Source organism: Pteronotus mesoamericanus, unplaced genomic scaffold, assembly GCF_021234165.1.
Source record: "Pteronotus mesoamericanus isolate MK-2021 breed Mesoamerican mustached bat unplaced genomic scaffold, CSHL_Meso_final scaffold_85, whole genome shotgun sequence".
In the NCBI taxonomy this organism is placed as follows: domain Eukaryota; kingdom Metazoa; phylum Chordata; class Mammalia; order Chiroptera; family Mormoopidae; genus Pteronotus; species Pteronotus mesoamericanus.
Genome location: NW_026555329.1, coordinates 35,204,965 through 35,231,500, shown reverse-complemented (window position 1 = coordinate 35,231,500; position 26,536 = coordinate 35,204,965). Strand labels below are relative to the sequence as shown.

Sequence of the window (26,536 nt, the reverse complement as noted above, 5' to 3'; positions counted from 1 at the left end):
CACTCTCCCTGAGAACCACAACCAGGAGAGAAGCTGGAGCAGCACCAGTTGCATATGGTAAATGAGTGAAGTGACTGGAAATGGGGTGAGTGCCAGGCAAGCCACCAGAAGTCAGCCAGCAGAAGCATTGTCCCCTCCTCAAACCCTCCCCCGCAACACAGAGCCATGGTTGTCCCACCCTGGTGAACACCCCACATGACTTAACAGGTGTACTAAAAAGGAATCAAAGCAGCTCTACTTAGTACACAGACACAGAGAGGCTGCCAAAATCAGGAGAAAAAGAAATGTGGCCCAAATGAAGGAGCAGAACAGAATCCCAGAAAAGAAACTAAGCAAAGCGGAGATAGCAGAAGCAGAGTTCAAAACATTGGTAGTCAGAATGCTCAAAGATCTCAATGAATACAGACAAAGCATAAGGGAAGAAATGAAGCTCTATTAAGGGAAATAAAGAAAAACCACAGGAAACCAACAGAGAAGGGAAGGAAGCTGGGATTCAAATCAATGATTTGGAACATAAGAAAGAAAGAAACATTCAACCAGAACAAGATGAAGAAACGAGAATTAATAAAAACAAAAAACAAAAAACCAAGAAGGGTTTAAGATGATCCTAGGAACAACACCCAAATCATAAGAATGCCAGAAGGAAAAGAGGAAGAATAAGAAATTGAAAACTTATCTGAAAAAATACTGAAAGAAAACTTCCCTGATTTGGCAAGGAGAAGAGATATACAAGTCTAAGAAGCACAGAGAGTCCCAAACAAGTTGGGCCCAAAGAGGTCCACACCAAGACACGTGGTAATTAAAATGCCAAAGTTTAAAGAAAACAGAGAATCTTAAAAGTAGCAAGAGGAAAGTAGAGAGTTACGTACAAAGGAGTTCCCATAAGACTATCAGCTGGTTTCTCAAAAGAAACTTTGCAGGCAAGAGGGGACTTACAAGGACTATATAAAGTGATGGAAAGCAAGGACCTACAATCAAGATTACTCTATCCAGCAAAACTACCATTTAAAATTGAAAGGCAGATAAAGTACTTCCCAGATAAAGCCAAGTTAAAGGAGTTCATCATCATCAAGCTATTATTATATGAAATGTTAAAGGGACTTATCTAAGAGAAAGAAGAAGATCAAAACTATGAACATTAAAATGACAACAAACTCACAATTATCAACAACTGAATCTAAAATACAAAACCAAAAACAAACTAGGCAAACAACTAGAACAGGAATAGAATCATAGAAATGGAGATCATTTGGAGGGTTATCAGCTGGGAGTGGGAAGGGGTAGGGTGGGAAAAAGTTATAGGGATTTAGAAGCCATAATTGGGTAGATACAAAATAGACAGGGGTATGTTAAGAACAATATAGGCAATGGAGAAGCCAAAGAATTTACATGTGAAACTCATGGACATGAACTAAAGGGGTGGATTGCTGGAGGGAAGGGGGAAACTAGATGGAGGGGGACAAAGGGGAAAAATTAGGTCAAATGTAATATCATAATCAATAAAATATACTTTAAAAAAGACTTTGATATATTTTAGGCTAGAACTTTATCATTAGACCACATGCAACTACAAAATTGCTAGACAGGAGGGGACTTTGGGAGGGGTTTGGTGTCAATCAGCTGGTTGACCTTGTCACACTTGGATTGGAACTGCCAGTCACCAGTCAGTATTTAAAAGGGCATTTCTCTTTGCCAGAAAATGTGTGTTGGTTGCAGTAAAAAAACAAAACCAAAATAAACAAATAAACAAAAAGAAACCCCAAACAACTGCAACAGATAAGAAGCAAGGAAGTATTTAAGAAGTTAGTACATAAAGGAACTTTTGTTTAATGCTCTTCTACCTCCCAATTTAAAGAAACCAAATATGCCAAATAATAAAGAACCAAAATACTCAAGAGTCAGCAAACCATCTCATAATGTGATCCAGGGTCTAATTGTACATTGAAACTTCAACAGTTATGACAAACTATGAGGTTGCATGTTTTCTCATTAAAAGCTTTAATTTGAAAATATAGTTATTAAAAAAAAAGTCCAGGTTCAGTTGCTCAATTGGGTTTATATTCCGCCTCAGCCATGTATTAGCAATGTGACCTTGGGCAATTTCAGCCCTCTTGGCCCCTGCTCTTTAAAACATTGCCGTTCTCATTTCCCTCACCACACTCAAATCTTACGGAGGCCAGTTTATGCTGGAATAATTTAAGTTTTAGAATTCCTTTTGGAAAACCTCATTTCAAGATATCAGAAACATGGAATTATTGGAGATATTGCTCAGGACAGTGAAAATCATTGCCAGGTTTTGCATTTAAAACATTACTTTCTGATATTGTCACCAGAAGAGGAGCAGACCCATGGTGGGTCTGCATGTGCGGGTCTATAATGTGTGGGTTCTTTACTTTGTGCAGGAAAAATTTCATAACACAAGTCCATGTGATTTTGAGAATAAGTTTATTAAACCTGGAGACAATGAAACAAAGAGGGGGTATTAGGGCAGAAGAAGCACCAGGAGAGAGCCTAGATGGGGCTCTGCTTTGGTTCCCCAGCCAAGACAGGGCTGCTGTTAACTCACTGGGAAGTCAGAGAAAAAAAGGGGGCCTTAGACACAGGTTCAGGGAGTTAGTCCAGGATGAGCTGCTGCTGCCCATTGCTTCCCTGGGTGCAAGTCTCATGGGGACCTTTAAAGTTTAGGAGAAAGAAAGTAAAAAGTTCATGCTCGAGGACAGGCATGGGAGTGCTCCAGAGAAAGCCTGTGCTGGTATCCTTTGTTTTGAGGGTTTTTATTTCTCTTTTCTGGGCAACAATTTTAGGGGATGGTTTCAGCAGAATATTCATCAGCTTTCTAGGTGCATTTTTAATATGTTGATGCATCAAAATGAGGGGATAGGGGAATGTGGGATTATTCTCTTCTCAGCTTCACTGTTTTTTATATTGGGTCTGTCTGGCTTTAATCTGGTTTTCATTAGTTATTCCCCTGACTTCATCCAGCCTTGGGTTTGGCTGACACATATGGCATTAATTGAGCGTCTGTCCTCTATCTTCCTGACCAGGGCGATTTTAGCTACGTATTCTGTGGTCAGAGAGGAGAGGTATAAACCATTTGTTCTCAAGTATCCTTGGTTAGGGAAGATAAAGCCTTTCAATTCACTAACTGGCTGTAAATTGGTCAAATCATTTGGCCTTGTTTAATTAACTTGTTTCAGTTTCCCCATTCCACTTGCCCAGGAGTTTTCCTAGCTTCTTGCTATCCTGCCTCAATATCACATCATAGGTTTTGATTTGGCTTTTGGTCCCTCTTCCCAGCCTTGTTTCCCTGTTTTACTTCCATGTGGAGTGATGTAGAGGCCTTGGGGGATCAGATTTCTAGAGTTTCCAAGAGTACTGAAACCACCAAAATTTTTGTGTTAAGTTTTTGTTTTTTTCAGGAGGGACAGTGGAGGATCACAAAAATTAAATGGCATTCCCAAAGTCCAACAACTATAAAACTGAAACCAGAAAATCCTTGGCTAGAATTATAGCCTCTATATCACTTAATTTATTTTTCTTTGAGAATTCTAAGTAAATAAAATATATATGACTGCTTTACTCTTAAGACAAAAAACAATAATTAAAAAACATTATATATCTGTTCAGTTGTACTACCATTAAAGAAATATGACTACCTTTGTTTCTTTAAAAAATGACTACATTTTGATATGACACTAAAGCACAACATTATTTTGGGCGATATACACCAATTTTTATTACATAATAAATTATCAAGAATTTCCATAAAAAATGCATAAGTGATAGAACAATGTATTTATACAATAGTATAAAACTATAAATTAATGATTCTAACACTTAAGCATTGAATGGTTGATTTTTTAAATCTTATTTATGCACTAGATTTCCAAAGTTAATTTTTAAAACAAATTATATTGTATTGATTATGCTATTATAATTGTTCTGATTTTCCCCCTTTGCCCCCCTCCACCCAGCACCCCCTACCTGAGGCAATTTTCCCACCATTGTTTATGTCCATGGGTCATGCACATAAGTTCTTTGGCTTTTCCATCTCCTATACTGTCCTTTTCATCCTCATGGCCATTCTGTAACTACCTATTTGTACTTCTTAGTCCCCTCACCTCTTCACCCATTCCTCCAAACCCTCCTCCTGTCTGGCAACCATCAAAATGCTCTCTGTATCCATAATTCTGTCTCGGTTCTTCTTGTTTGCTTAGTTTGTTTTTTAATTCAATTTTTGATAGATATGTATTTTTTGCCATTTTATTGTTCATAGTTTTGGTCTTCTTTTTCTTAAATAAGTCCCTTTGACAATTCATATAAAATGGTTTGGTGATGATGAACTCCTTCAGTTTTTTCTTGTCTGGGAAGCTGTTTATCTGCCCTTCCATTCTAAATGATAGCTGTGCTGGGTAGAGCAATCTTGGCTGTTTTTCCTTGCTTTTCATGACTGAATATTTCTTTCCAGTCCCTTCCAGCATGCAAAGTTTCTCTTGAGAAATCTGCTGACTGTCTTATGGGAACTCCCCTGTACGTAACTAACTTCTTTTCTCTTGCTACTTTTAAGATTCTTTCTTTAATCTTTGGCACTTTAATTATGATGTGTCTCGGAGTGGGCCTCTTTGCATCCATCTTGTTTGGGAATCTCTGTGCTTCCTGGACTTGCATGTCTATTTCCTTCACTAAATTAGGGAAGTTTTCTTTCATTTTTTCAAATAGATCTCAATTTCTTGCTCTTTCTCTTCTCTTTCTGGCACCTCTATGATGTGAATATTGGACATCTTGAAATTGTTCCAGAGGCCGCTTATATTATCCTCATTTTATTGCATTCTTTTTTCTTTTGTTGTTCTGATTGGTTGTTTTTGTCTTCCTTATGTTCTAAATCATTGATTTGATTCTCGGCTTTATCCACTCTACTGTTGTTTCCCTGTAAATTTTTCTTTGTTTCAGTGAGTGTATCCTTTGTTTCTGTCTGGAAACTTTTTATGCTGTTGAGGTCCTCACTAAGTTCCTTGAGCATCCTTATAACCAGTGTTTTGAACTCTGCATCTGACAGATTGCTTATCTCCATTTTGTTTAGTTCTTCTCCTGGAGTTGTGAGGTGTTCTTTCATTTGGGCCATATTTCTGTGTCTCCTCATTTTGGCAGCCTCCCTGTGTTTGTTTTTATGTATTACATAGAACTGCTTTGATTCCCTGTCTTGGTAGCATAGTCTAATGTCGTAGGTGTCCTGTAGCCTCCCCTATGAGGGTGCACACTTTGTGTGGACAGAGTATACCCTCCTCTTGTAGTTGAGCCTTGATTGCTGTTGGAAGGTCAATGGGAAGGATTTACCCAGGCCACTCAGCTGCAAAGATTGGCTGTGACCATTTACCACCAACCTCTGCCCTCTGGGGAGGATCAGCAGTGCAGGGGCAGGGTGGTGGTGCTCCACCGTGGCTGTAATTGCCCGCTGAGTATGTTGGCCCTCAGGTTCCTGGGCAGGTTCGGGCCATGGTCATTTCCCACCTCTGTTTTGCCTGGGGCCACCCTGTCAGAGCTGTAAAGTAATCTGAGATGGCTGCTACTTGTGTTGGGCTTGGAGATTCCCAGGCAAAGCCAAGCTGTGAATCTATGCTGGCTGCTGCTCATGCCATGCCAGGGGCTTACTAAGGCCAGCTATTGCATGCTTGAGAAGATTTAGGAAGTTGTGAAGCATGAGCAAAGACCAGCCACTCATGGAAAAGCAGCTTGGGTGGGCCCGTAAGCTGGGTAGCACAGAGTCTTTGGGGATCTGCAAGGTGGGTCCAAACATGTTAGCCAGGTTGACATAATCTCAGATATGGCTCTGGCTTGCCTACTCTCCAGGGGAGAGTTTAGTAGAGGGACAATGGCCTCTGCTCATCTTGATGCCAGATACCTCTGTTCCTCCCTGTATGCCACTTTCAAGCTGCTACCCCAGTGCTGGAGCTCAGAAGGGGTAAGTCTGAGTAGGTAAATCTGTCTGTGGGTTCTTTAAGGGGAACTGTTTGGGGCTCCAGAAGTTTCTTCCACTGACAATCCCTGCTGGTCTTTGCAGCCAGAAATTATGGGGTTTTATCTTCCTGGCACTGGAACCCTGGGGTGGGATGCCTGGTATGGGGTGGGATTCCTTGCTCCTGAGATATCCCTCCTGAATTTTACCCACCACACATGGGTGAACGACCAGCCCATTCTGCATCTGCCTCCTACCAGTCTCGGTGGATATGGTTTCTTTAATTCTGTAGCTGTCAGACTTCATTCAGGTTGTTTCTGATGGTTTTGAATGATGGTTGTTCTATTTTTTAGTTGTAATTTTGATGTGGTTGTGGGAAGAGGCAGGTCATGTCTGCCTACTCTGCCATCTTGACCAGAAGTCCACAAAGTTAATTTTTAAATCATAGTTTAAAAATACAATTTAACTTGGTGACTTCTTTGGTCAACTAATTTTCAGGGACCTGAGAAATTAAGGTATAAAAACATAAAAATGTAATGTGAGTTATTTAAAGTTTTTGAAAGTATTAGTTTTTAAAATAAATTGAGATTTGTACATTTAGATTGTCTAATTTTTTTTGAAGGAATAATTAAAAACAGCAATGTGGAATGGGATACAACTTTAACTTACTTGGAAAACACATTTAAACTATAGACTTCATTTTTAGTTTCAGTTACATCAACTCATGAAAACAAATCAGGTTCTGTTTTATAATAATTTTTTTAGTTTCACTCATTAGGAAAGGCTGCTTAGTTAGCAGATGGTAGGGCTCACACACTATCAGTCAAACTCAGAGCTAGTGGGAGTGTTGGCAAAGACCAGTTTCCATGAAAATGCAAAGTTTTTTTTCTGTATGTGTGTAGTTTGGCAAGTAATACAGAGAAAAGCCTTATGTTGATGAATTTGTAAAGTCTAAATAATATAGTTAAGTAATACAGTTGTCTTACAATGTAAAATTGCTTGATTAGTTTAAAAAATAGAAGTAGTGCCTTAGGGCTGTCTTTCATTTTAAACTACAATGTTTTGTTTGTTTGTACAAGATATATAGCATGTAGACTTGCAGAAAGTTATAAAATCACCTTCAGATTTTGTAGTGTTGGTGACTCATCATCTCACTTGGAATAAAAACCAAAAAAACCCTGGATAGCTATTAAAACTCAAACCATGTTGCAGGAGAAGAACCAGATGGTTCAGGCCTTTTGGATTAAATTACTTAGAATTGCTAAACAAAAGAGTATTCTCAATGACTTTTTGAATGCATGTTTTGATAACCTCAGGGGTCAGCCTGACCTCAATTCAACAAAGCGGAATAGTTCCAGGTTTTATAAGCATGTGGAAAGTTTCCCAAACCACATTGCCCTATCAGGGAACTATATGTGTTTCCTTGATTTGTGGTGTGGGTGAAAAAGCAGATGAAGCAAAATATCTAAAAATTGGTTTAGGATCAGTTTATTTTTTGTGGAAGATTGCTGTGCCCATAGATCTTGCTTTGATCATGTCAGTAATCACTAATACTATCTAAATTAAGTAGTTTATAATTTATCTTATTATAAAGTTTTAATGACTTTTAAATTGTACAAGAGGCACACTAATTTGACCCCCCCCCCTTGTGAAACGATACATCCATTTGAAGGATGAAAAAGTACACCACAGAGAGAGGCAGCTACTTTGATACTGAGAGAGGATACTCTGGAATCTGGGTGGCTGATTCTGTCACCAGCTGTGTCACATTGGGCTTGTTGCTTAATCTTATTGTTTCTAAACTGTATTATTTGTCAGGGAATAATAATAATATCCCTTGCATTTTCTATTATGAGGAGTAAATGAATTAATACATATGAAGTGCTTAGAACAATGCCCAGTATATAGTAATTTCTCAGTAGAAGTAGCTATTATTAGCACATTGAATTTAGATGACTGAATGATGAAGCCACTGGGTGGCAAGTCATGATGACTGGCATCTAAACTAAGCCCTGCTGGCTTGCTGACTTCCCACATAGCATCTGACTTCTCTCAATCTCAGTTTAAAGAGTTTGAAAATCCCTAGCAAAGAGAATGTACTTGTAGCTTCTTCTGTAAAAATTAGAAGAGGGTGGGTTAGATGGCCTCTAGAATCACTTCTAGCTTTAAACATCTGTAAATCTTGGGTGGAAACAAACATCCCAGAAGAGGAAAATGTCAGGACTGCATTCAGGAAATCCTAGAGGGCTTTTGCTCATGTTGTTGTCCTGTTTGTACCTCTTTTCCATCTCACTGTTAGCGTGACTAGGTTTTTCTCTTTCTTTACATCTCAGTTTAAATGTCACCCATCAAAGTGACCTCTCTTATCTACCCAGCATAAATTTAATGCTTGTTATATTGCCTGGTTCTTTTCCTTCAAAGCACTTCTCATTGTAAACTGCTATTATTTTAAGAACGTCTTGTTTTTTTTCTGTTCCCCATAAATTATATGCTTTGGGGGTTCAGGAATTACATCTGTTTTAATTGCTTCTTGATCCTCAGCATCTAAGAAATTGGCACAAGCAGGTGCTCAATCAAGATTTTATTTCATTTATTTAACTACTATATTGGATGCCTATAATGTACAAGGCTCTGTTTTAGATATTGGGGAAATAGAAGAGGATTAGACAAATAGCCTTGTTCTCATGGGGCTTATATTTTAGTGCGAAGAATCAGACAGTAAACAAATAAACAAATACACAAGACCATGTCATACAGAATAAAGTGCTATGAAGAAAATAAATCAGGTTAAAGGATGAACACCTTTACTGAAGGAACAACAAAGGGGAAAAAAAGCAAAAATAAACAAGGGGTTCCTTACTCAACAAATAAATCTTTTGTACTAATTAAATTTCTTGGCTGTCCCATGGAAAATATGTTTCTTATTTTCCTTTTAATTCTCAGATGTTAATATACTTAATAAAAGTATTAAGCAAATTAAAAACAAGTGAGACTAGATAAACTAAAAAACATTTGCACAGCAAAAAATAAAAAAACAATGAAAAGGCAATCAACCAAATGGGAGAAAATATTTCCAAATCATATATCTGATAAGGGGTTAATATTTAAAACATATGAAGAACACTTATACCTCAATAGTAAAACATCCCAAACAATCCAATTTACAAATGGCAGAGGACCTGAATGGAAATTTCTCCAAAGAAGACACACAGATAGCCAACAGACACATGAAAAGATGTTCAACATCAGGGAAATGCAAGCAAAACCGCAATGAATATCACCTCACACCTGTCAGAATAGCTATTATCAAAAAGATAATAAATAAGTATTGGTGAGGATGAGAAAAAGGGGAACCCTATGCATTGTTGGTGAGAATGTAAATTGGTGTAGCTATTGGAAAACAATATGGAGGTTTCTCAAAAAATTAAAAATCGGCCCTGGGTGGGGTGACTTAGCGGACTGAGTGCCAGCCCGTGAACCAAAGGGTTGCTGGTTCAATTCCCAGTCAGGGCACATACCTGGGTTGCAGGCCAGGTCCCCAGTAGGGGGCATTTGAGAGGCAACCACACATTGATGTATCTCTCCCTCTCTTTCTCCCTCCCTCTCTCTCTCTCTAAAAATAAATAAATAAAATCTAAAAAAAAATTAAAAATAGGACTACCATATGACCCAGGAATTCCACTTCTGGGTAGTCATCTGAATGAAATGAAAACAATAACTAGAAAAGATATATGCACCCCAGTGTCCACTGCAGCATTATTTACAATAGCCAAGATTTGGAAGCAACCTAAATGTCCACTTATAGATGAATGGATAAAGAAGACAATGGAATATTCTTCAGCCATAAAAGAAGGAAATCTTGTTATTGGCAACAATATAAACATCTTGAAAGCATTATGCTAAGTAAAATAATTAAGAAAAAAACAAATACTGTATGATCTCACTTATACATGGAATCTAGGAAAATACCAAAAAACTGAACTCATAGACATACAGAGAACAGGTTGGTAGTTGCGAGAGGCTGGGGAGAGGGGATAGAGGAGTGGGCAAAATTGGTGACAAGAGACAAAAGGTACAAACTTTTAGTTATAAAATAAGTCATGGGGATGTAATATACAGCATGGTGATGCTAGTTAATAATACTGTATTGTAATTTGGAAAGTTGCTAAGAGAGTACACCTTAAAAGTTCTCATCAAAAGAAAAAGAAAAAAACCTTGCTCTTACCGGTGTGGCTTAGTGGATTGAGTGCCAGCTTGCAAACCAAAGGATGGCTGGTTGGATTCCTGGTCAGGGTACATGCCTGGGTTGCAGGCCAGGTCCCCAGTAGGGGGTGCATGAGAGGCAAACACACACTGTTGTTTCTCTCCCTCTCTTCCTCCCACCCTCCCCCTCTCTCTAAAAATAAATAAATAAAATCATTTTTAAAATGGCAAAAAAAAAAGAAAAAGAAAAAACACTTGCAACTGGGTACGGTGATGGATATTAACTAGACTTACTGTGGTGATCATTTTGCAATATATACAAAAATTGAATCACTATGCTGTACAATGGAAATTAATATAATGTTAAATGTAAATTATACCTCAATTTAAAACAGAGTGGTTCGGGTGTGCTAGACAGTGCTGTTAGGGAAGGCTTCTCTCTGTGGAATATTTGTTGAAAGAACTGAAAGAAAAATAAAGCCAGGGAAATGGGAGAAAGTGGTTGAGTAGGTCAGTTTGACTAGAATAGAGAATTTATGTTGGGAGTAGCAAGATATAAAATTGGAATGATAGGATGGGGCTATACTTTTGAGGCCTTGAGTGTGCACTCAGGAGTTGGGCTGTTCTCTTTACCCTTCACCTGTCTTCTCTCTGCTACCTCTGCCTTGGTTGGGTCAAACGGGTTAGGTAAAGTCTGGAGGCAGAAGGGGTCTTCTCTAAGAATGAGCACTAGGATAGCATCAGTGGGATTGAAAAGGAAAAGGCCCACGTGAGAACCAAAGCTGAATTCTGGAACCAAGAGTCTGTAGAGTGAAAGGGTAAGCGAAGAGGCTTATAGGATAGCATTAAGCCTTGGTGACTAGATGGGTGGGAAGGTTACAAGTAATAAAGTCAGATGCAGAGCCAGGTTCTTTATTGATCTTAAATGCATGACTCACACCACTCACCATTTATTCTTGACTCATGCTTCCTGTCTTGCCACGTGTTTTTCTTTCCATACCATACAATGTTCCATTGAAATGGTTGGTTGAGCCTAATTCATTTTAGCAGTTTACCATCTGTTCTAGATGGCTTGGGATCTGCATGAAAGGAATTTACCAATTAACTGAAAAGTTTGTGTTTTATGTTTAGAAGACAACTCTCCTTTTATTGCACTACAAGATAAAATTAATTAGGAGACAGCTGTCCCCTCTGCTCCTTCCTTCCCTGGCCCCATCATTAATTTCTTTCTTTCTATTGATTTATTCCCTCATGTCTGTAAATGTATTCAACTCACTCCATTACTTTAAGGTATTTCTCAACATTCATAATCTTTTGAGTTAATATTCTATTTTTGTCCTTATGTGTGTTGTCAAACTCCTTGACTCTATCTCCTACCTGCCCACTGAGACCGTCAGAAACTGCTTTTGAACAGTCTCTACCTGTGTGTTCAAAAGGCACAAGCCAATTCATCATTTCCAAAATAGAACTCATCATTTCCTTTCTCTAACTCTCTCTCATCTATCCTGTTTCTAAATGAATAGCATTATCTTCAATTTGACTGACCTAGCTAGGATTTGGAAATAATCTTTGACTTTTTTCCTTTATCCTCCACTGCATATTCTTTTCTTTTTTTTAACTTGTAATCTCTATTTTCTCTGAAACTCATCTGTCAGTGATATTATTACCAAAATTACTTCACTGGGTCTTTCAGTACCTTCTTGATATTGACCTCCCAACTCATTTTTCATTTGTACACCCAGAGCTATCTTCCTAAAGTCACATTTATTCATGTCACTTTCCTGCTTAAAATCTCTTCTTCACTTTAAAATCCTCATCGACTTTAGCATGTCCCACAGGGTCCTTCATGTTGTAGTTCCTGACTACCTCTCACCTTCATTTTCTACCATTACCCCACAGGAATCCTTTGGTCTATCCATGCAGAGTTACTCTTTATTACCCAAATGCAAGGCACTCTCTCCAACCTCTCTGTATAGTCCTCCCTTTTCTCCTTTCTACTTAGGAACACCTCAGAGGTTATCTTTTCCAGAAAAGCTAGGCTACCTTTGATCTTCTGTCCTGTCCCTTGGTTTTGGTTAGTTACCCTGCATACATAAGTTACTCCTGAAGTACTTCTTGTTGTACTTCATACAGAATAATTGTCTATTCTCTGTTTCTTTTTCTTGGACTGTAAGTTCCTTGAGGACAGGATAAGTGTATTACGTGCTTTGAATTCATAACCCCTAGATGCTCTCTAAATGTTGGATGAATGGCAAATTATGTTTTCCTTTAAGGCCTCCCACTACAATCTTGGTCTCAGTAAGGTCCCAGGAATTTCTTAATCAACAAATCTAATCACCTATGGTTACCACTCATCTTCTTTATTCTTTCTGTAGCATTTGACCATGCTTGTTTCTTGAAGTGTTTTTTGTTTGTTTGTTTATTTGTTTGTTTATATGGCATGACATTTCCTTGTTGTTTTCTTGGGGGATTATTTATCAGTATTCATGATAGGTTTCTCTCTCTTCATTTATTCCCAAGCTCTCTGACAGCACATCTGGATGTTGACCTTGGCATTCTCCTTTTTCTCTATACTCTAACTAGATCTTGGCAGTCATAGTCAGCTTTCCAACCATCATTCTATGATATTGGTATTAATTTGCAGGTACTTATACTAAAAATTTACAAATTGTTTCTGTAAAATTCAAATTAAACTGGGCATCCTGTATTATATGTAGCAACCTGAATCCTGGTAAAACTGGAAAATGGTGTGGAGTTAGGTACCTCCATCTTTAAACTAGGATAATAATGGACAAATAACGGGGTTATTATGAGAATTAAAATGAAATTCCTAGCACAGGGGAAGTACACAATAATCATAAATCTCCTTTCTGCTGTCACACAACCTACTTTCCCTTCTTATTGAAAGTGTAGTGTTAAAAATTTTGAATGTGGAGGAATCCAAGATGGTGGCAGAGTAGGTGGAAGTTACATATACTTCCTCTCAGGTCCAAACTGGAATTACATCTAAATTACAGAACAATCACCCTGAATAACCAACTGAAGACTAGCTGAACAGAAATCTTATAAACTAGGATTTAGAGAGACTACATCAAGACTGGTAGGAAGGGTAGAGAAATGAAAAGGGCTGGGCCCATGCCAATGTCTGGCAGTTGAGAATCTGGAGAGAGAGCTCAGCTGCAAAGTCCCTCCTGAGAAGTGTGGGTTTTTAACCTCATGCTGGGCTTCCCAGCTCAGCACCAGAGCCGGAAGAGGAACCCGCATAATGTCTGCTTTAAAAATCAGTGGGGATTTTATCTGCCAGGGAGAGATGAGAGTCTGCTAGAAACCAGGTGCCCTCTTAAAGGACCAGTACACAATATATTGTTTATGGCAACTCACCCTGGGCTCCAGCAGAAGAAGGGCTGGATGACAAAGGACTGGAGCTGTGCAAGGACAGACTGGGTTCTGTGGCTGTGGAGAGAGCTAATGGGTAGCTGCCAGGGTCCCTGTGCTGAATCCCTCTCCTGCAATGCCCGCAGATGCCCCTTTCCTAAGTTGAGCACTCTCCTCCACACTGCATCAGCCTGGAGGAATGTACTAACTAGCCCCACCTTCCTGACTCTGTCACCACACCCTGCTGAGCTCAGACCATGTGGAAGACTCAGCTGCCTGGTTCTGTGGTGTAGTTTCTTGGAAGGCTGTTGAGGGCAAACTCAAGGGTATCAGAGACTGAATTGTGTGGCCCTGGCATGGGGGCCATTTTCCTCCCTCACCGTGTGCTAGAGAAGTGCTGCCATCCCCCATGGGAGGTACTATACTCTACTGAGCTTGTGCTCTGCAAAATTGTCAGGTGGCTCTGGCCAGCCTGGGCTTGTGGTGCAGAATCTCTTGGAAGACTCTTGAGGAGGTCTGGGCAGACTTACAGAGGGACTGAGTTGTGTGGTTCTAGGGCGGGGGTCATTTTTTCTTGAAGGCCTGAACGGCACTACCATTCCTCTGAGGAACTTTCCCTTCAAATTGCCAAATATTGGTCTGTTAGGGCCTAATGAACTCTTCTGGCCTTACCTGGGTGACTCCATGAGACCACACCTCATGACAAAGGTCTGCAGGCAACTGGTAGGTGGCAGCTGGCCTTGGTACACCTTGAGACATTTGCTGAGCTGCCTCATACCTAGTAGTGGCACTGAGCTTGAATCTGTATCAGGCTAGAGAATGCCACTTGCCTCTACCTGGTAAATCTCTGAGAACCTACCTCATGTAACTCATGTACCACCAGAGGCTCTTTCAGGGACTGAGCCTAACAGGGAGCTGCCTTGGGCCTTTTGCTGACTCACCCCCATGCTCAGTGCTCATGGAAACTAGCCTTGGTGTGTAGCTTGGCCCCTCCCATGCACACCCAGGCCCAGAAGAGGCAGCCACAATCTGTGAATTGATTTGTAGCTCCAAAGACGTGGCCCAGGTCCAGTCACTGACAGTACCTGACATTTTCCTGCACTGGAGTCCATCCCAAGAGGCCCCAGAACCAACACAGCTTGGTAGGATTTAGAACATGACCTAATTAGCTCCATGAGTGGCACACTCATGGGAGATATCAGTGGACACCAGGCCTTGCTGGGTTGAATTCCATTTTGTGACATCAGCCCCCACATACCAGCTTATACACTATGGTCAAGGTCAATTCTCATAGTGAACCAGCAAAAGGGGCAACCCAACCCACAGACAGGCCAACATAAATCAATACTAAACTCTAACAGGAGGGCTCACAAATTTAAACAAGGGACATTCCTGGAGTACCTAGCTCAGATGATCAGGGAGTCTGCACTAGAGAGTCCACAGGGTACCTACCATATAAGGCCACCATACCAAGACTAGGAGGTGTAGCAGATCTACTTAAACACAGAAATAAATAGAAACAGGCAGACAAATTGGAGAGACAAAAAAAATGCCCCAAAAGAAAGAGAAGGAGAAATCACCATAAGGGAACTAAATGAAATGGAGGCAAGTAATCTGCAGAGACGGAGTTCAAAAAATGATTATAAAGATGCTCAAGGAACTTAGGGAACAACAGATAAATGCAGTGAGAACTTAAACAAAGAGAAAGTAAACATTAAAAAGGACATAGAAACAATATAAAAGAACAAGACAGAATACAATATCTGAAATAAAGAATACACTAGAAGGAATCTACAACTGGCTAGATAAAGCAGAGATAGAATCAGTTATTTGGAAGACAATGTAGCAGAAAACATCAAATCAGAGCAGCAAAAAGAAAAAAAAGAATTTTAAATATGAGGACAGTTTAAGGGACCTCTCGAACAACATGAAGCATAACAACATCTGCATCATATGTGTGCCATAAAGAGAAGAGAGAAAGCAAGGAATTGATGAATGGCTGAAAACTTGTGTAGCCTGGGGAAAGAAAAAGACACACAAGTCCAGGACACATAGAGAGTCCCCAAAAAGATGAACCCCAACAGGCTGACACCAAGACTCATTTTAACTAACATGGAAAGGGCTAAAGACAGAGAGAGGATCTTAAAAGTAGCATAAGAAAAAACAGTTACCTGCAAGGGAGTTCCCATAAGACTGTCAGCTTATTTTACAACAGAAATATTTCAGGTCTGAAGGGATGGGAATAAAATATTTAAAGTGATGAAAAGTAAGGGTATACAACCAAGACGACTTTACCCAGCAAGGCTATCATTTAAAACTGAGGGAGAGCACTGACCCATGTGACTCACTTGGTTGGGTGTCCTGCAAAGCAAAAGGTTGCTGGTTTGATTCCTAGTCAGGGCACATGCCTGGGTTGTGGGTTTGGTCCCAGGTTGGCACACATTCAAGAGGCAGCCAATCAATGTTTCACTCTCATATCAATGTTTCTTTCCCAGCCTTTCTTCCTGTCTTTCCCTCTCACTAAAAATAAATAAATAAAATCCTTTAAAAAATTGAAGAAATAAAGAGGAAGACAAGTAGACAAGTAAAAGCTAAAGGAGTTCATTATCACAAAACCAGTATTATAAGAAATGTTAAAGAAACTTTTTAAGAAGAAAGAAAGAAAAAAAACAAGGAACATGATTATAAGAAAAGATGCTCAACATCACTAATCATCAGAGAAATGTAAATTAAAACCACAATGAGACATCACCCCACACCAGTTAGATTGGCTATCATAAAAATATCAGAAAACAAGTGTTAGTAAGAATGTGGAGAGAAGTGAACCCCTGTGCACCTGTGCATGAAAATTAATAGCTATATTAATATCAGAGTGAAAAACATTAAAGCAAAACCATTATTAGGGATAATGTTTGCCTTCTAACCAGTGAATTTTTTAAATGTTCTGTATTGCATATACTTGAATTTATTCTTCTCATTTCATTTTATACTATTTATCTCCCTTTTATATGCTTCTTTTTTCTTCTTTTTTGCTTTTATTTATTGAGTTTTAAAATCTACCTTCTTATCCCCATTTTCATGTTTTAGAAAATATACATTCTATTTCTACTATTTCAGCGATTTCTCTTAAATATGTGTAGCATGTTCATTTACCTTACCAAAGCTTAAAGTAAATTAATATATATTATTCCTTCTGGAATAATTACCAGAATTAAGAACATTTCCTCTAGTTTTAGAATATTACTATTGTCTACTGTTTTGTTCCACCTTGTTTTGTAACTCCACCTCGGTCATCATCGTTACATTTTTGTATAAGGTTAATGGCTTTACCCTCATACTTAGTTTCTTTGCCCATCATTATTATTTCATCTGACTCTTTTCTTTGGATTCCAAAGTCTTTTAGAGCTTCTAAAGAGTCTATGTGAAGAGCCTATTGGAGGCTAACTCTTTCCTTGTCTTAAAGTGTCTTTACTTAATGTTCATCCTTTTACTTGCATGTGGTATCTGAGATTGATAAGTATTTTGCCTTCTGCATTCTGTGGTTGGTAAGTGACATTCTCTAGTAGATCATCTGTCTCTAGTTGCATTTCAGATTTTCCTTTGATTTTGCCCTTTTGCAATTCCACGATAATGCCATGGTGTCTTTTGATTTTCCTGTGTGGGATTTCTTGTACTTCTTGAAACTGAAAATTATTGCTTCTTATCAGTTCTAGAACACTTTTATCTGTGGTGTTTTTGAATGTTGCTTTGATTCCATTTTCTTTGTTCTCTACTTCTGGAAATTCTGTAAAGGTATATAGAACGTTGGACCCTTTCATGTTATAAAGTGTGTCTCTTAATCTCCTTTGTACATTCCATCCCTTTCTCTCTCTATGCCTTATCATCTATAATTTCAGTACATATTTTCATTTTCTAATTCTCTTATCAGCTAGGTTTCAACTGCTATAGAATGTAAACATTGAGTTTTTAATTTCAGTCATTATATTTTTAATTCCCATAAATTGTATTTGGTTCCTTTATCAATCTGCCCAGTCCTTTTTCAAAAACAGCTTTTCTCAAGAATTTAATTTTCTTTGTATGCCTTTATTACCTTAATGTTTTTAATTACTACCTGATGATTTTAGTAATAAAGTTACTGTTGTTGGTTATTGTTGGATTTTTTCCTTCATGTGTTTTGTAACTTTTATGGAGAGCTTATTTTGCTGGGGCTTGATCTGTGGAAATCTTATAATGCCTGGTTTGAGGCTGTGTCTTTTTAGAGAGTGTGGTATTTATTTCTGCCCCACAGTTACTACCAACTTGGAAACTCTTTGCATGTTAATGTATCAAATCCAATTATAATGGTAATAAATTCAAATTGGATCCCACAAATAACTAAAAATTCAAGTCCCTTCAAAATTCAAGATAGCTGGTTTGGTTACAAATTCTTTGGGATATTTTTTAAAACCTAAGGCAAGGCATTTGCTGCCAATAGGTAGGTTTTTTTGTTTTTTAATCTCTCTCATAATCGTGGATCTATCTTCCCCTCCCTCGCCCTAACCCCTCCCTCCGTCCCTCTCTGTCCCTCACACACACTCAGTTACAACTTCCAGCTTTGCACAAACCTAGTGGCTTTCTCCGCCCCTGTGTGGACAGTAAGATCTGAACCTATCTGTTATGGAAAGCAGCGATCATCCCCAGGGCTTCCCCACCCCAGCAACTGCGGCCTGTGTACTTAGTTATGAGTCTGGGTTTATGGAGATTGGGGACCTGGATATTTTCCTTACTTTCTTGAAAAATCTGTTATTTTTTAAAAAAATATGTTTGTTTTATAGGTGAGGTCATATGGTGTTTGTCTTTCATCAACTGCCTCATTGGGCGGAGGAGGGCAAAGGGGGAAAAATGGGGAAAACTGTAATAGAATAAAAATAAAAATGATTTAACAAAAATATGTTTGTTTTAGAGGGTAGAAAAGTAGTTGCCAGGGGTTTAGGGGTGGAGGAATAGGGAGAGGTTGGTAAAAGGACAAAAACTTTCAGCTATAAGATGAATATGGTCCGAGGATCTAATGTAAAACATGGTGACCATAGCTGATAACACTGTATTGTATAATTGAAATTTGCTAAGAGACTAGAACTTAAATATTCTCCCTCTTTCATACACACACAAAAATAAATATGTGAAGTGGTGGATAGATTAATTAGGGGGAGAATCCTTTCATAATGTGTATGTATATCAAATCATGATGTACACTTTAAATATCTTAAAATTTTGTATGTCAACTATATCTCAATGAAGCTGAAATTTAAAAAATTAAAGAAATATTTAAAAATGTTTAATACGTAATGATATTTCATATCAAGAGGATTTCCAGATTTTCTAGTCTATCATATTTTCCAGAAATAGAGCCAAGGTGGGTTTATTGATCTTTCCTAGGGATCCTATAGTTTTAGAAAAAGAATCCAGTTCAGTTCAGCAAACTATTATTGAATGCTTCCTATATACCAGCTACTATTTTGAAATCACTAATTTTCTAGAAGAATGCTACTTTTGTTCAGAAAATAAATCTGCCTGTCTTTCGTATCATCCTCTGCAATGGTCATTAAAAACATCACATTATTTCAACAGATAAGTTATGATTTTTAGTTAAAATGGCTATCTTCAGATAAATTTCCAGCACTTAAATTTCTGCTTCTACAATATATGAATTACATTAATCACTATCTATTGCAAAAAGGTAAGTGGAAGAGTTGTATCAAAATTCATATTTTTCAAAATTGTATGTTTTTTCCTTTGTGTTTAGATTTTCTTCTACCTCAGTTTAAGAGACATGGTAATATGTGGTCAAGTATGTCACTCCTGGATGTCAATGACACAAATAAGCTCATTGTGGAATGGTGTAAGTAGTTGCTTCCTGAAGCTATGTTTTCACTGTCATGTGCCACTTAACGATAGGGATATGTTCGGAGGAATGCATTGTTAGGTGATTTTGCCATTGTGTGAACATTATAGAGGGCATTTGCACAGACCTAGGTGATATGGCCTACTACACACCTAGGCTACATGGTATAGCCTATTGCTCCTTGGCTACAAGCCTACACAGCATGTTACTGTAAAAAGCAACATGAAAGTAAATCAAGCACAAGAGAAAAATGATGCAATTAAAATATGTGGTAAACAAGAGAAGTATGAGGCTGCTGCTGGCATAAAACAGCGTACTTTTTTACAGCAAACTTTTTTTTATAAATAGAAAGAGTACACATTAAAATAACAGTAAGTAGTATTGTAAATACCTAAACCAGTAACATAGTAATTTATTATCAAATATTATATACTGTACATAATTGTATGTGTTATACTTAAAACTGGCAGCACAGTGGTTTGTTTACATCACAATCATCACAAATAAGTGAGTAATGTGTTGCGCTACAATGTTACAATGGCTACAACTTCACTAGGTGACAGGAATTCTTCAGTTCCATCATACTCTTATGTAACCATCTTCATATTTGAGCTCCATTGTTGACTGAAAAGTCGTCGTGCGATGCATGAGTGTATTTTAGTTTTTAAAGGAGAATGGACTACTTTAAGCCCAATGTAGTAGTGACTACCTTCTTTCCCTCTCCTGGCTATGTGGCCACCTAGAGTAGGTATACTTGTTTCTCTTTTGTGCAGGCACAAGCCTGAAGGATGAGATAAAAAGGTAATGTTATTTTAAGAGATACATTATTAGTATTCTTTAATTTAAATGGTAGAAATAAATTGAATATTATTTTTAGATTGAAACAAAGTTTCATTGTATCTGCCAGGCTAGCTTAGGATGCTGCAGAGAGAAATTGAGATAATGCAAGTAAAGTTCTGAGTGTACAGACTATATGTAAGCAGCATGAAATAAATATCAGCAACTATAATTAGTTCAAAAAACAGAACAAAGAAGCCTTAAATATGGAAAAAAGGATAAAACAACAGCATGAAATTGGGCTAAAATATACAACATGTAAACAAAGGTTTGTTATTAGTGTGTTTATATGCACACAGACATGCATACACTCAGGCATTTTCTAAAATGGACCTCTAGGCTGGTACCTCTGTACTATTCTTGTCATCATACTATTTTTGTACTATTCTTGTAACCTAGAACATGTCTGTGTTTCTCATTTCAAAGACACTGGGGAGAAATCTCAGCCAATAACAAAAATAGGCATGTATTATCCCCAATGACTTCTCTATTCTGTTTCATGGAGGATACTTTAATCTCAACAACCATGACCATTTATGCCATCAACCAATGCTGCAGTGGCAACGTTTTCTCTGTTGCCTAAAGTCCAGTTAATGGCTGACTTTACCACTGCATTTTAATTGTTAATAATTGGAAGGCTAAAGATACCTTGTGCTCAGACTCACCTATGAATAGATGGTCAGGGCCATTCTGCAGAGACTCTAAAATTTACAGAAAGAAACTGAGAGGTTGACAAGATGATGGGGTCTCTAGTTTGATAAGTCATCTCAGCATATTTATATCCCATCGGAGCACCATTACTTTGCTTGGCTGTACTGTTCTGCTCTTATCTTGTGCAACAATGGCAAGAAGAAAAGGTGCTTCTGTCTCAGCTAACCCATAATAGCTAACAAATTAACCATTCCTGTTTTAAATTTATTTTTAGTTTAAGGCAGTTACTCTCAAACTTTAGCATGTATCAGAATCATCTGAAGGGATTGTTAAAACAATTGCTCGTTGCCACCCAGAGTTTCTGTCTTAGAAGGTCTGGGGTGGGGCTTGATAAATTGCATTTCCAGCAGGTTACTGGGTGATGCTGATGCTGCTGGTCCTGGGACCCCACTTTGAGAATCAAAGTAAATTATAATTTAAAGTAAGATATTTCTTACTTTGTAACAGATTGGGGATGTTACTTTTTTTTCCTTTGGAAAACCCATAAAGAAGGAAAAAATGAATCCAAATGGTCTGGAAGAGAAAGAATATGTCCAATATTAAGATTAGAACAAGTCCCGCAGAATCCTGGCAGAAAAAGCCAGCATTTCTGCTCAGACTTCACTGGGTAAAGAGGGAGAATATATGAGCACATGGTTGTGAAGAACAAAGCCAAGATAGGAAGTTAAGTTTCATTATGTTCAGCACATTTCTCTTTCCACAATTCTATGTTGCCCTTCATCATTAATTACTTTTGCCTTTATTTGTGAATGCTCAAATGTGGCACAACTATAACAAACATTTAGCACTGGGAATTGCTTTGTTCAGAAGGAAAAATTTAGATGTTTGTAAACTTAACCATTTAACTGAAAAATACTATTAATACTATGATATCAATGCTATTGTTTATCAACCAGCCCTCACCATTAAGAACTCACATAAACCTCTGTGCTCTTCAGTTTTACATACAATCGACCAGGTCCACTCAGGTCATCTTTCCTTTTCTCTAGAATGACCTCCAAATTGTAATTTATGAAAAGGTCATTATAAACCACACATTCTAAATTGTCTTTCCTATAGCCAAGGAATCAACACATGGTCTGTGCTCATAAAACAAGAGGCAGAAATATTAACCCAGATTGCTTTGACATTGAAGTAGGGGGCAGTTTCGGGGGTCACCTGGGATGATGGGAGACATCCAAGCCACTCCAAGACAATTGACCCAAGCTGGGGCAAATGGGAGGCTCTCACCTTGATGGCTACTGACCTACACTGAACATTTTGAATCTATTTGTAATTAAACCTAGGAATGACCATGAAAAAAATCTGTTTGTAATTAAGGTATGGAAGGACCATGAAAATCAACAACAAAAGCTCCCAAAATAAGTGATGTGATAAAGAAATTTTAGTTCTTGAAGCTTTAAAAATATTTAAAAATGTTACATTCAAGAGATCTTTTTATTTTTAATGTCTTTTGTTTATCCTTTTTAGATTGATTTTTCCACGGTAAAAAATATGATCACAGATAAATATATAGTGTCTACTCTGGAAAGGTGGCGTCTAAATGTGCTGTGCTTGAATTTTCGTGGTTGTCTTCTACGATTGAAAACTTTGAGATCTGTCAGTAAGTATGTTAATTACAACTACTTTTGTTTTCTTTTAATTAAACAAATATAAAAAAAGTAAAAATGGAAACTTGTTACAGTCTTGGGCCATAACAATGCTAATTATAGGAATCTATAGAGCTTGTAATAAAGTCAGCTCTTACTGGATTGTATAATCTGGGAGTTAATTCTTTGTCCCATTCAAACTGACCACTTTGTTTTTGTCTAACATTTGTCTGTCTATGTATCAATTTATCTCCTAAAAAAACAATAGAAGAACATATTCTCATTTAAAGAATTCTAACAGTGGATAATAAAAGGAAAATTTCCCTAAAAATAATTCACTTACTCAAAGGTATTCAATATGATGCTTTCTGTTTTTCTAAAACATATTGACATATATGTGATTAAAAATACAAATTAAAATTTTTTACTTGAAAGGGACCATATTGTTGTATATTTGCTTTTACATCTTAGAAATCTTTCCATGTCAATACTTATATATCTACTAAGTTAGTTTTAAATACTTAAAATTATTTTCCATACTATGGATGTACCATAATTATTTAACTTTCTTCCTGTTGAGGGACACTGAAGTTATCTCCCATTTTTTCCAAGCTGCTTTGTACTTTCATCGTGATATTTGTTTTAACTGTCTAGTTCAGGCTGCTATAATAAAGTTTCATAGATTTGCTGGCTTATGAACAACAGAAACTTGTTTTTCACAGTTCTGGAAGATGGGTGTTTGGTTCAGGATGTCAACATGGTCAGGTTTGAGTGAGGGTCCTCTTCCCCTTAGTAGACTGCCATCTTATTATTATATCCTCACATGGCAGAAAGAGGGTGAGAGAATGTTCTGGGTTTTCTTGGATGAGGCACTACTCCTATTCATGAGAGCTCTACCCTTATAACCTAATTAGCTATTGAAGGCCCGACTTCCTATATCATCACACTTGTGTACATTGTATTAACCCATATATCTTTTAAGGTACATTTTTTACTGTCCAAAAATATTTTGGGAAATTAAAAGAAATATATTTCAGAAAGTATGCATCTATATTGATTTCAGATGTTCAGAAAGAATGCCCTAAACATGTAAATATCAACATGAATGGGTCTACAGCTGTTAATGGGTAAAAGCAAGTTGCAGAAGGAAATATATAATATAATACCATCTGTACACAATTTTGAATATATGTTATTCAAATAATATATAATTTATTTTATACTATTAGACCTGTTAATTTCTGGGATACACTATATATACTTTTAAGGACACACACACAGCAAACTATAAATGCATGCATAGGAATGAAAAACTCCGAATGTAATATACTGGTTACTTCTGAGTTAAAGAGAGTTGAATGAAATGGGGAAGGAGCTTGCAAAGAGTTTCTACTCTATTTGTAACTTTTTATTGAAAAAATAAAATATACAGAATGGATTAATTATGAATTGTTATTGCTGTTGCCGAAGAAAGATAGAGTATTTTTGGTATGATATTATTGTATCTAATCATGCATTAACATCTCGGTTTGTTTGGCTTGTCGGTTGACTGAGAGTTCCTAGGTAAACTATTATATCATCTAGAACTATTAACAGTTTTATTTTCATTCATTCCTATTCTTGTATATTTTTTTTCCAGTAGCAGGGATATATAGCCAACTTGTCTTCTTTTTTTTCTGCTCCTTTTTCTTATTTTTAATGAGAATAGCATTAATACTATTAGACCTGTTAATTTCTGGGATACACTATATATATAGGGATATACCATAATACTATTTCCATTTTTACAGCAGCCATGTTCTGCATATTCCTCATTTACTCTGGTTGTATCTGCCTTAGACATTTAGAAACTATTAATTTCTCATCAACCAAGATAATTCCTGCTTTGTTCTCCAGCAGTATTATAGATTTTGAAAAACAAAAATGTAGTTTTTGGAATTTGGGCAGGAGAAGAATGCTGAAACATATGCTTAGTCTGCCATCTTGAAAAAAAATATTGCTTTTGAGGAGAATCAAGATAGGGGAGGAGTGAGTAGAAGTCACACTGACCTCCTCCCAGGACCAATCTGGAATTACAACTAAATTGTGGAGAGACCACCTGGAATAAACAATTGAACAATAGTGAGAGAGGAGCCTTGAAACGTTGGACAGACAGAAGAATCAGCTTTAGCACAAGCTAACTGGTAGGGAGTGCGATAGACTCAAGAAGATGGGCAGGGTGCTCATGGGTGGCAGCACCAGAAAGATATTGAATCAGCCAGTTGGATCCCCTGAGATGAGTGGGAACTAAACCATAAGTCGGGATCTCCAGCCTACAGCACCAGAGCCCAAAAAGTACACAGAAAATAGTGAGCTTCGAAAAGTGGCAGGGTTGCTTTCTGCCAGAGACAGGTGGCTGGAGAAACAAAGAGACATTTAAAAGGCCAAGGCATAAATTTTTATTTGTAGCCACTTAGCCTGGTCTCTGAGAAACGCAAGAGCAGAGTGGGCTAGAGAGGCCAGAGGAGAGACTGGGGAAGAAGGCTTTAGGGAGAGAACTGAAAGAGCAGCCAGTGGGATCCTGGTGCTGACTCATCCCCCTTATGGCAGCAGCCATCTTGCTCAGGCAGACCATTCCCCTGAATGGTAACAATGTGAGAAGACACAATATCCCCACTCCCAGGAGGGCTTCAGCCTCGCCCTGTGCTGTCTAAGCCTGACTGCTGAGTGCAGAGTGACTAGATTAACAACTGAAAGAGCCACAGACTGTAGATTCCTGGAAGTCTCAAACAGTCTACATAAGGTCAGACAGGGTCAACAGCTGACATCATCACAGGCAGATCCAGAAAGAAAAAACAGCGGTCTCCTACCATAGAAGTTCACACCACAAAGTCAGGAAATCAGGACAGATCAATTTAAGAAGCAGAAGCAAAAAAAGAAGAGTCTCACAAATAATGGGAAGACAAAGAAGCACTCCCCAGTCAAAAGGAAAGGAGGAATCCCCAGAAAGAGAACTAAATGAAATAGAGGCAAGTAAACTATCAGATACTGAGATCAAAACAATGGTTCTAAGGAAGCTCAGTGAGCTCAGAGAGAATACAAAAAACTACAGGGAAACTATGAGGAACTTACTGCAAACTATATCAGCATGAAAAAGGACATAGAAACTATCAATAAAAGGCAAGAGGAAATGAAGAATACAATTTCTGAATTGAAGAACACAGTAGAAGGATTCAAAAGCAGACTAGATTAGGCAGAGAAAAGCTCCCAGAAAGATCAAGAAAATGAAAAAAGGCTCAAAAAGAATGAAGAGGCGTTTAGGGAAATGCAGGACAACCTGAAATGTAATAATATCCATATAATAGGGATACCAGAAGGAGAAGAAGAGGAGCAAAGAATAGAAAACCTATTTGAAAAAGTCATGATGGAAAACTTCCCTAATTGGAGGAGAGAAAAAGTCACACAAGTCCAGGAGGCACAGAAGGTCCCATTCAAGAGGAACCCAAAGAGGCCCACTCCAAGACACATCATCATTAAAATGGCAAGTATCAAAGACAAACAGAGAATCCTAAAGGCAGCAAGGGAGAAAGAGGTAGTAATATATAAGGGAGCCCCAGTATGTCTAGAAGCTGACTTCCCAACGGAAACAATACAAGCCAGAAGGGAATGGCAAGAAATACTCTAAGTCATGAAAAGCAAAGACCTGCAACCAAGACTGCTCCCCTCAGCAACACTCTCAATTAAAATGGAAGACAAAATAAGTAGCTTCCCAGACAGAAGGCTAAAAAAATACACCTCCACCAATCCAGCATTGCAACATATGCTAAAAGGACTGCTTTAAGAAGATGAAGAAAGAGTCTATGAATACTCAATTTCTTTCAGAGTTGCCAATACTTGATATTACCAATATTTTAAATACCTATAAATCTGATTGTGACAATTTTATTGTAATTGTTCTTTTATTATTTGTTGAAACTAAACCTGTTTTGTATATTTCTTGCCTATTTT

General features: G+C 37.8%; 1 protein-coding gene across 1 annotated transcript in view; it reads left to right on the top strand.

Annotated features, from left to right (window-relative positions):
* The window catches only part of FBXL13 (F-box and leucine rich repeat protein 13), a 234,885-nt gene that overhangs the window by 26,592 nt on the left and 181,757 nt on the right, over window positions 1-26,536 (top strand). Inside the window, exons 5-6 of the mRNA XM_054564349.1 lie at window positions 19,314-19,409; window positions 22,431-22,563. Of these exons, the coding sequence (XP_054420324.1) occupies window positions 19,314-19,409; window positions 22,431-22,563 (229 nt within the window). The remainder of the gene's footprint in view (window positions 1-19,313; window positions 19,410-22,430; window positions 22,564-26,536) is intronic.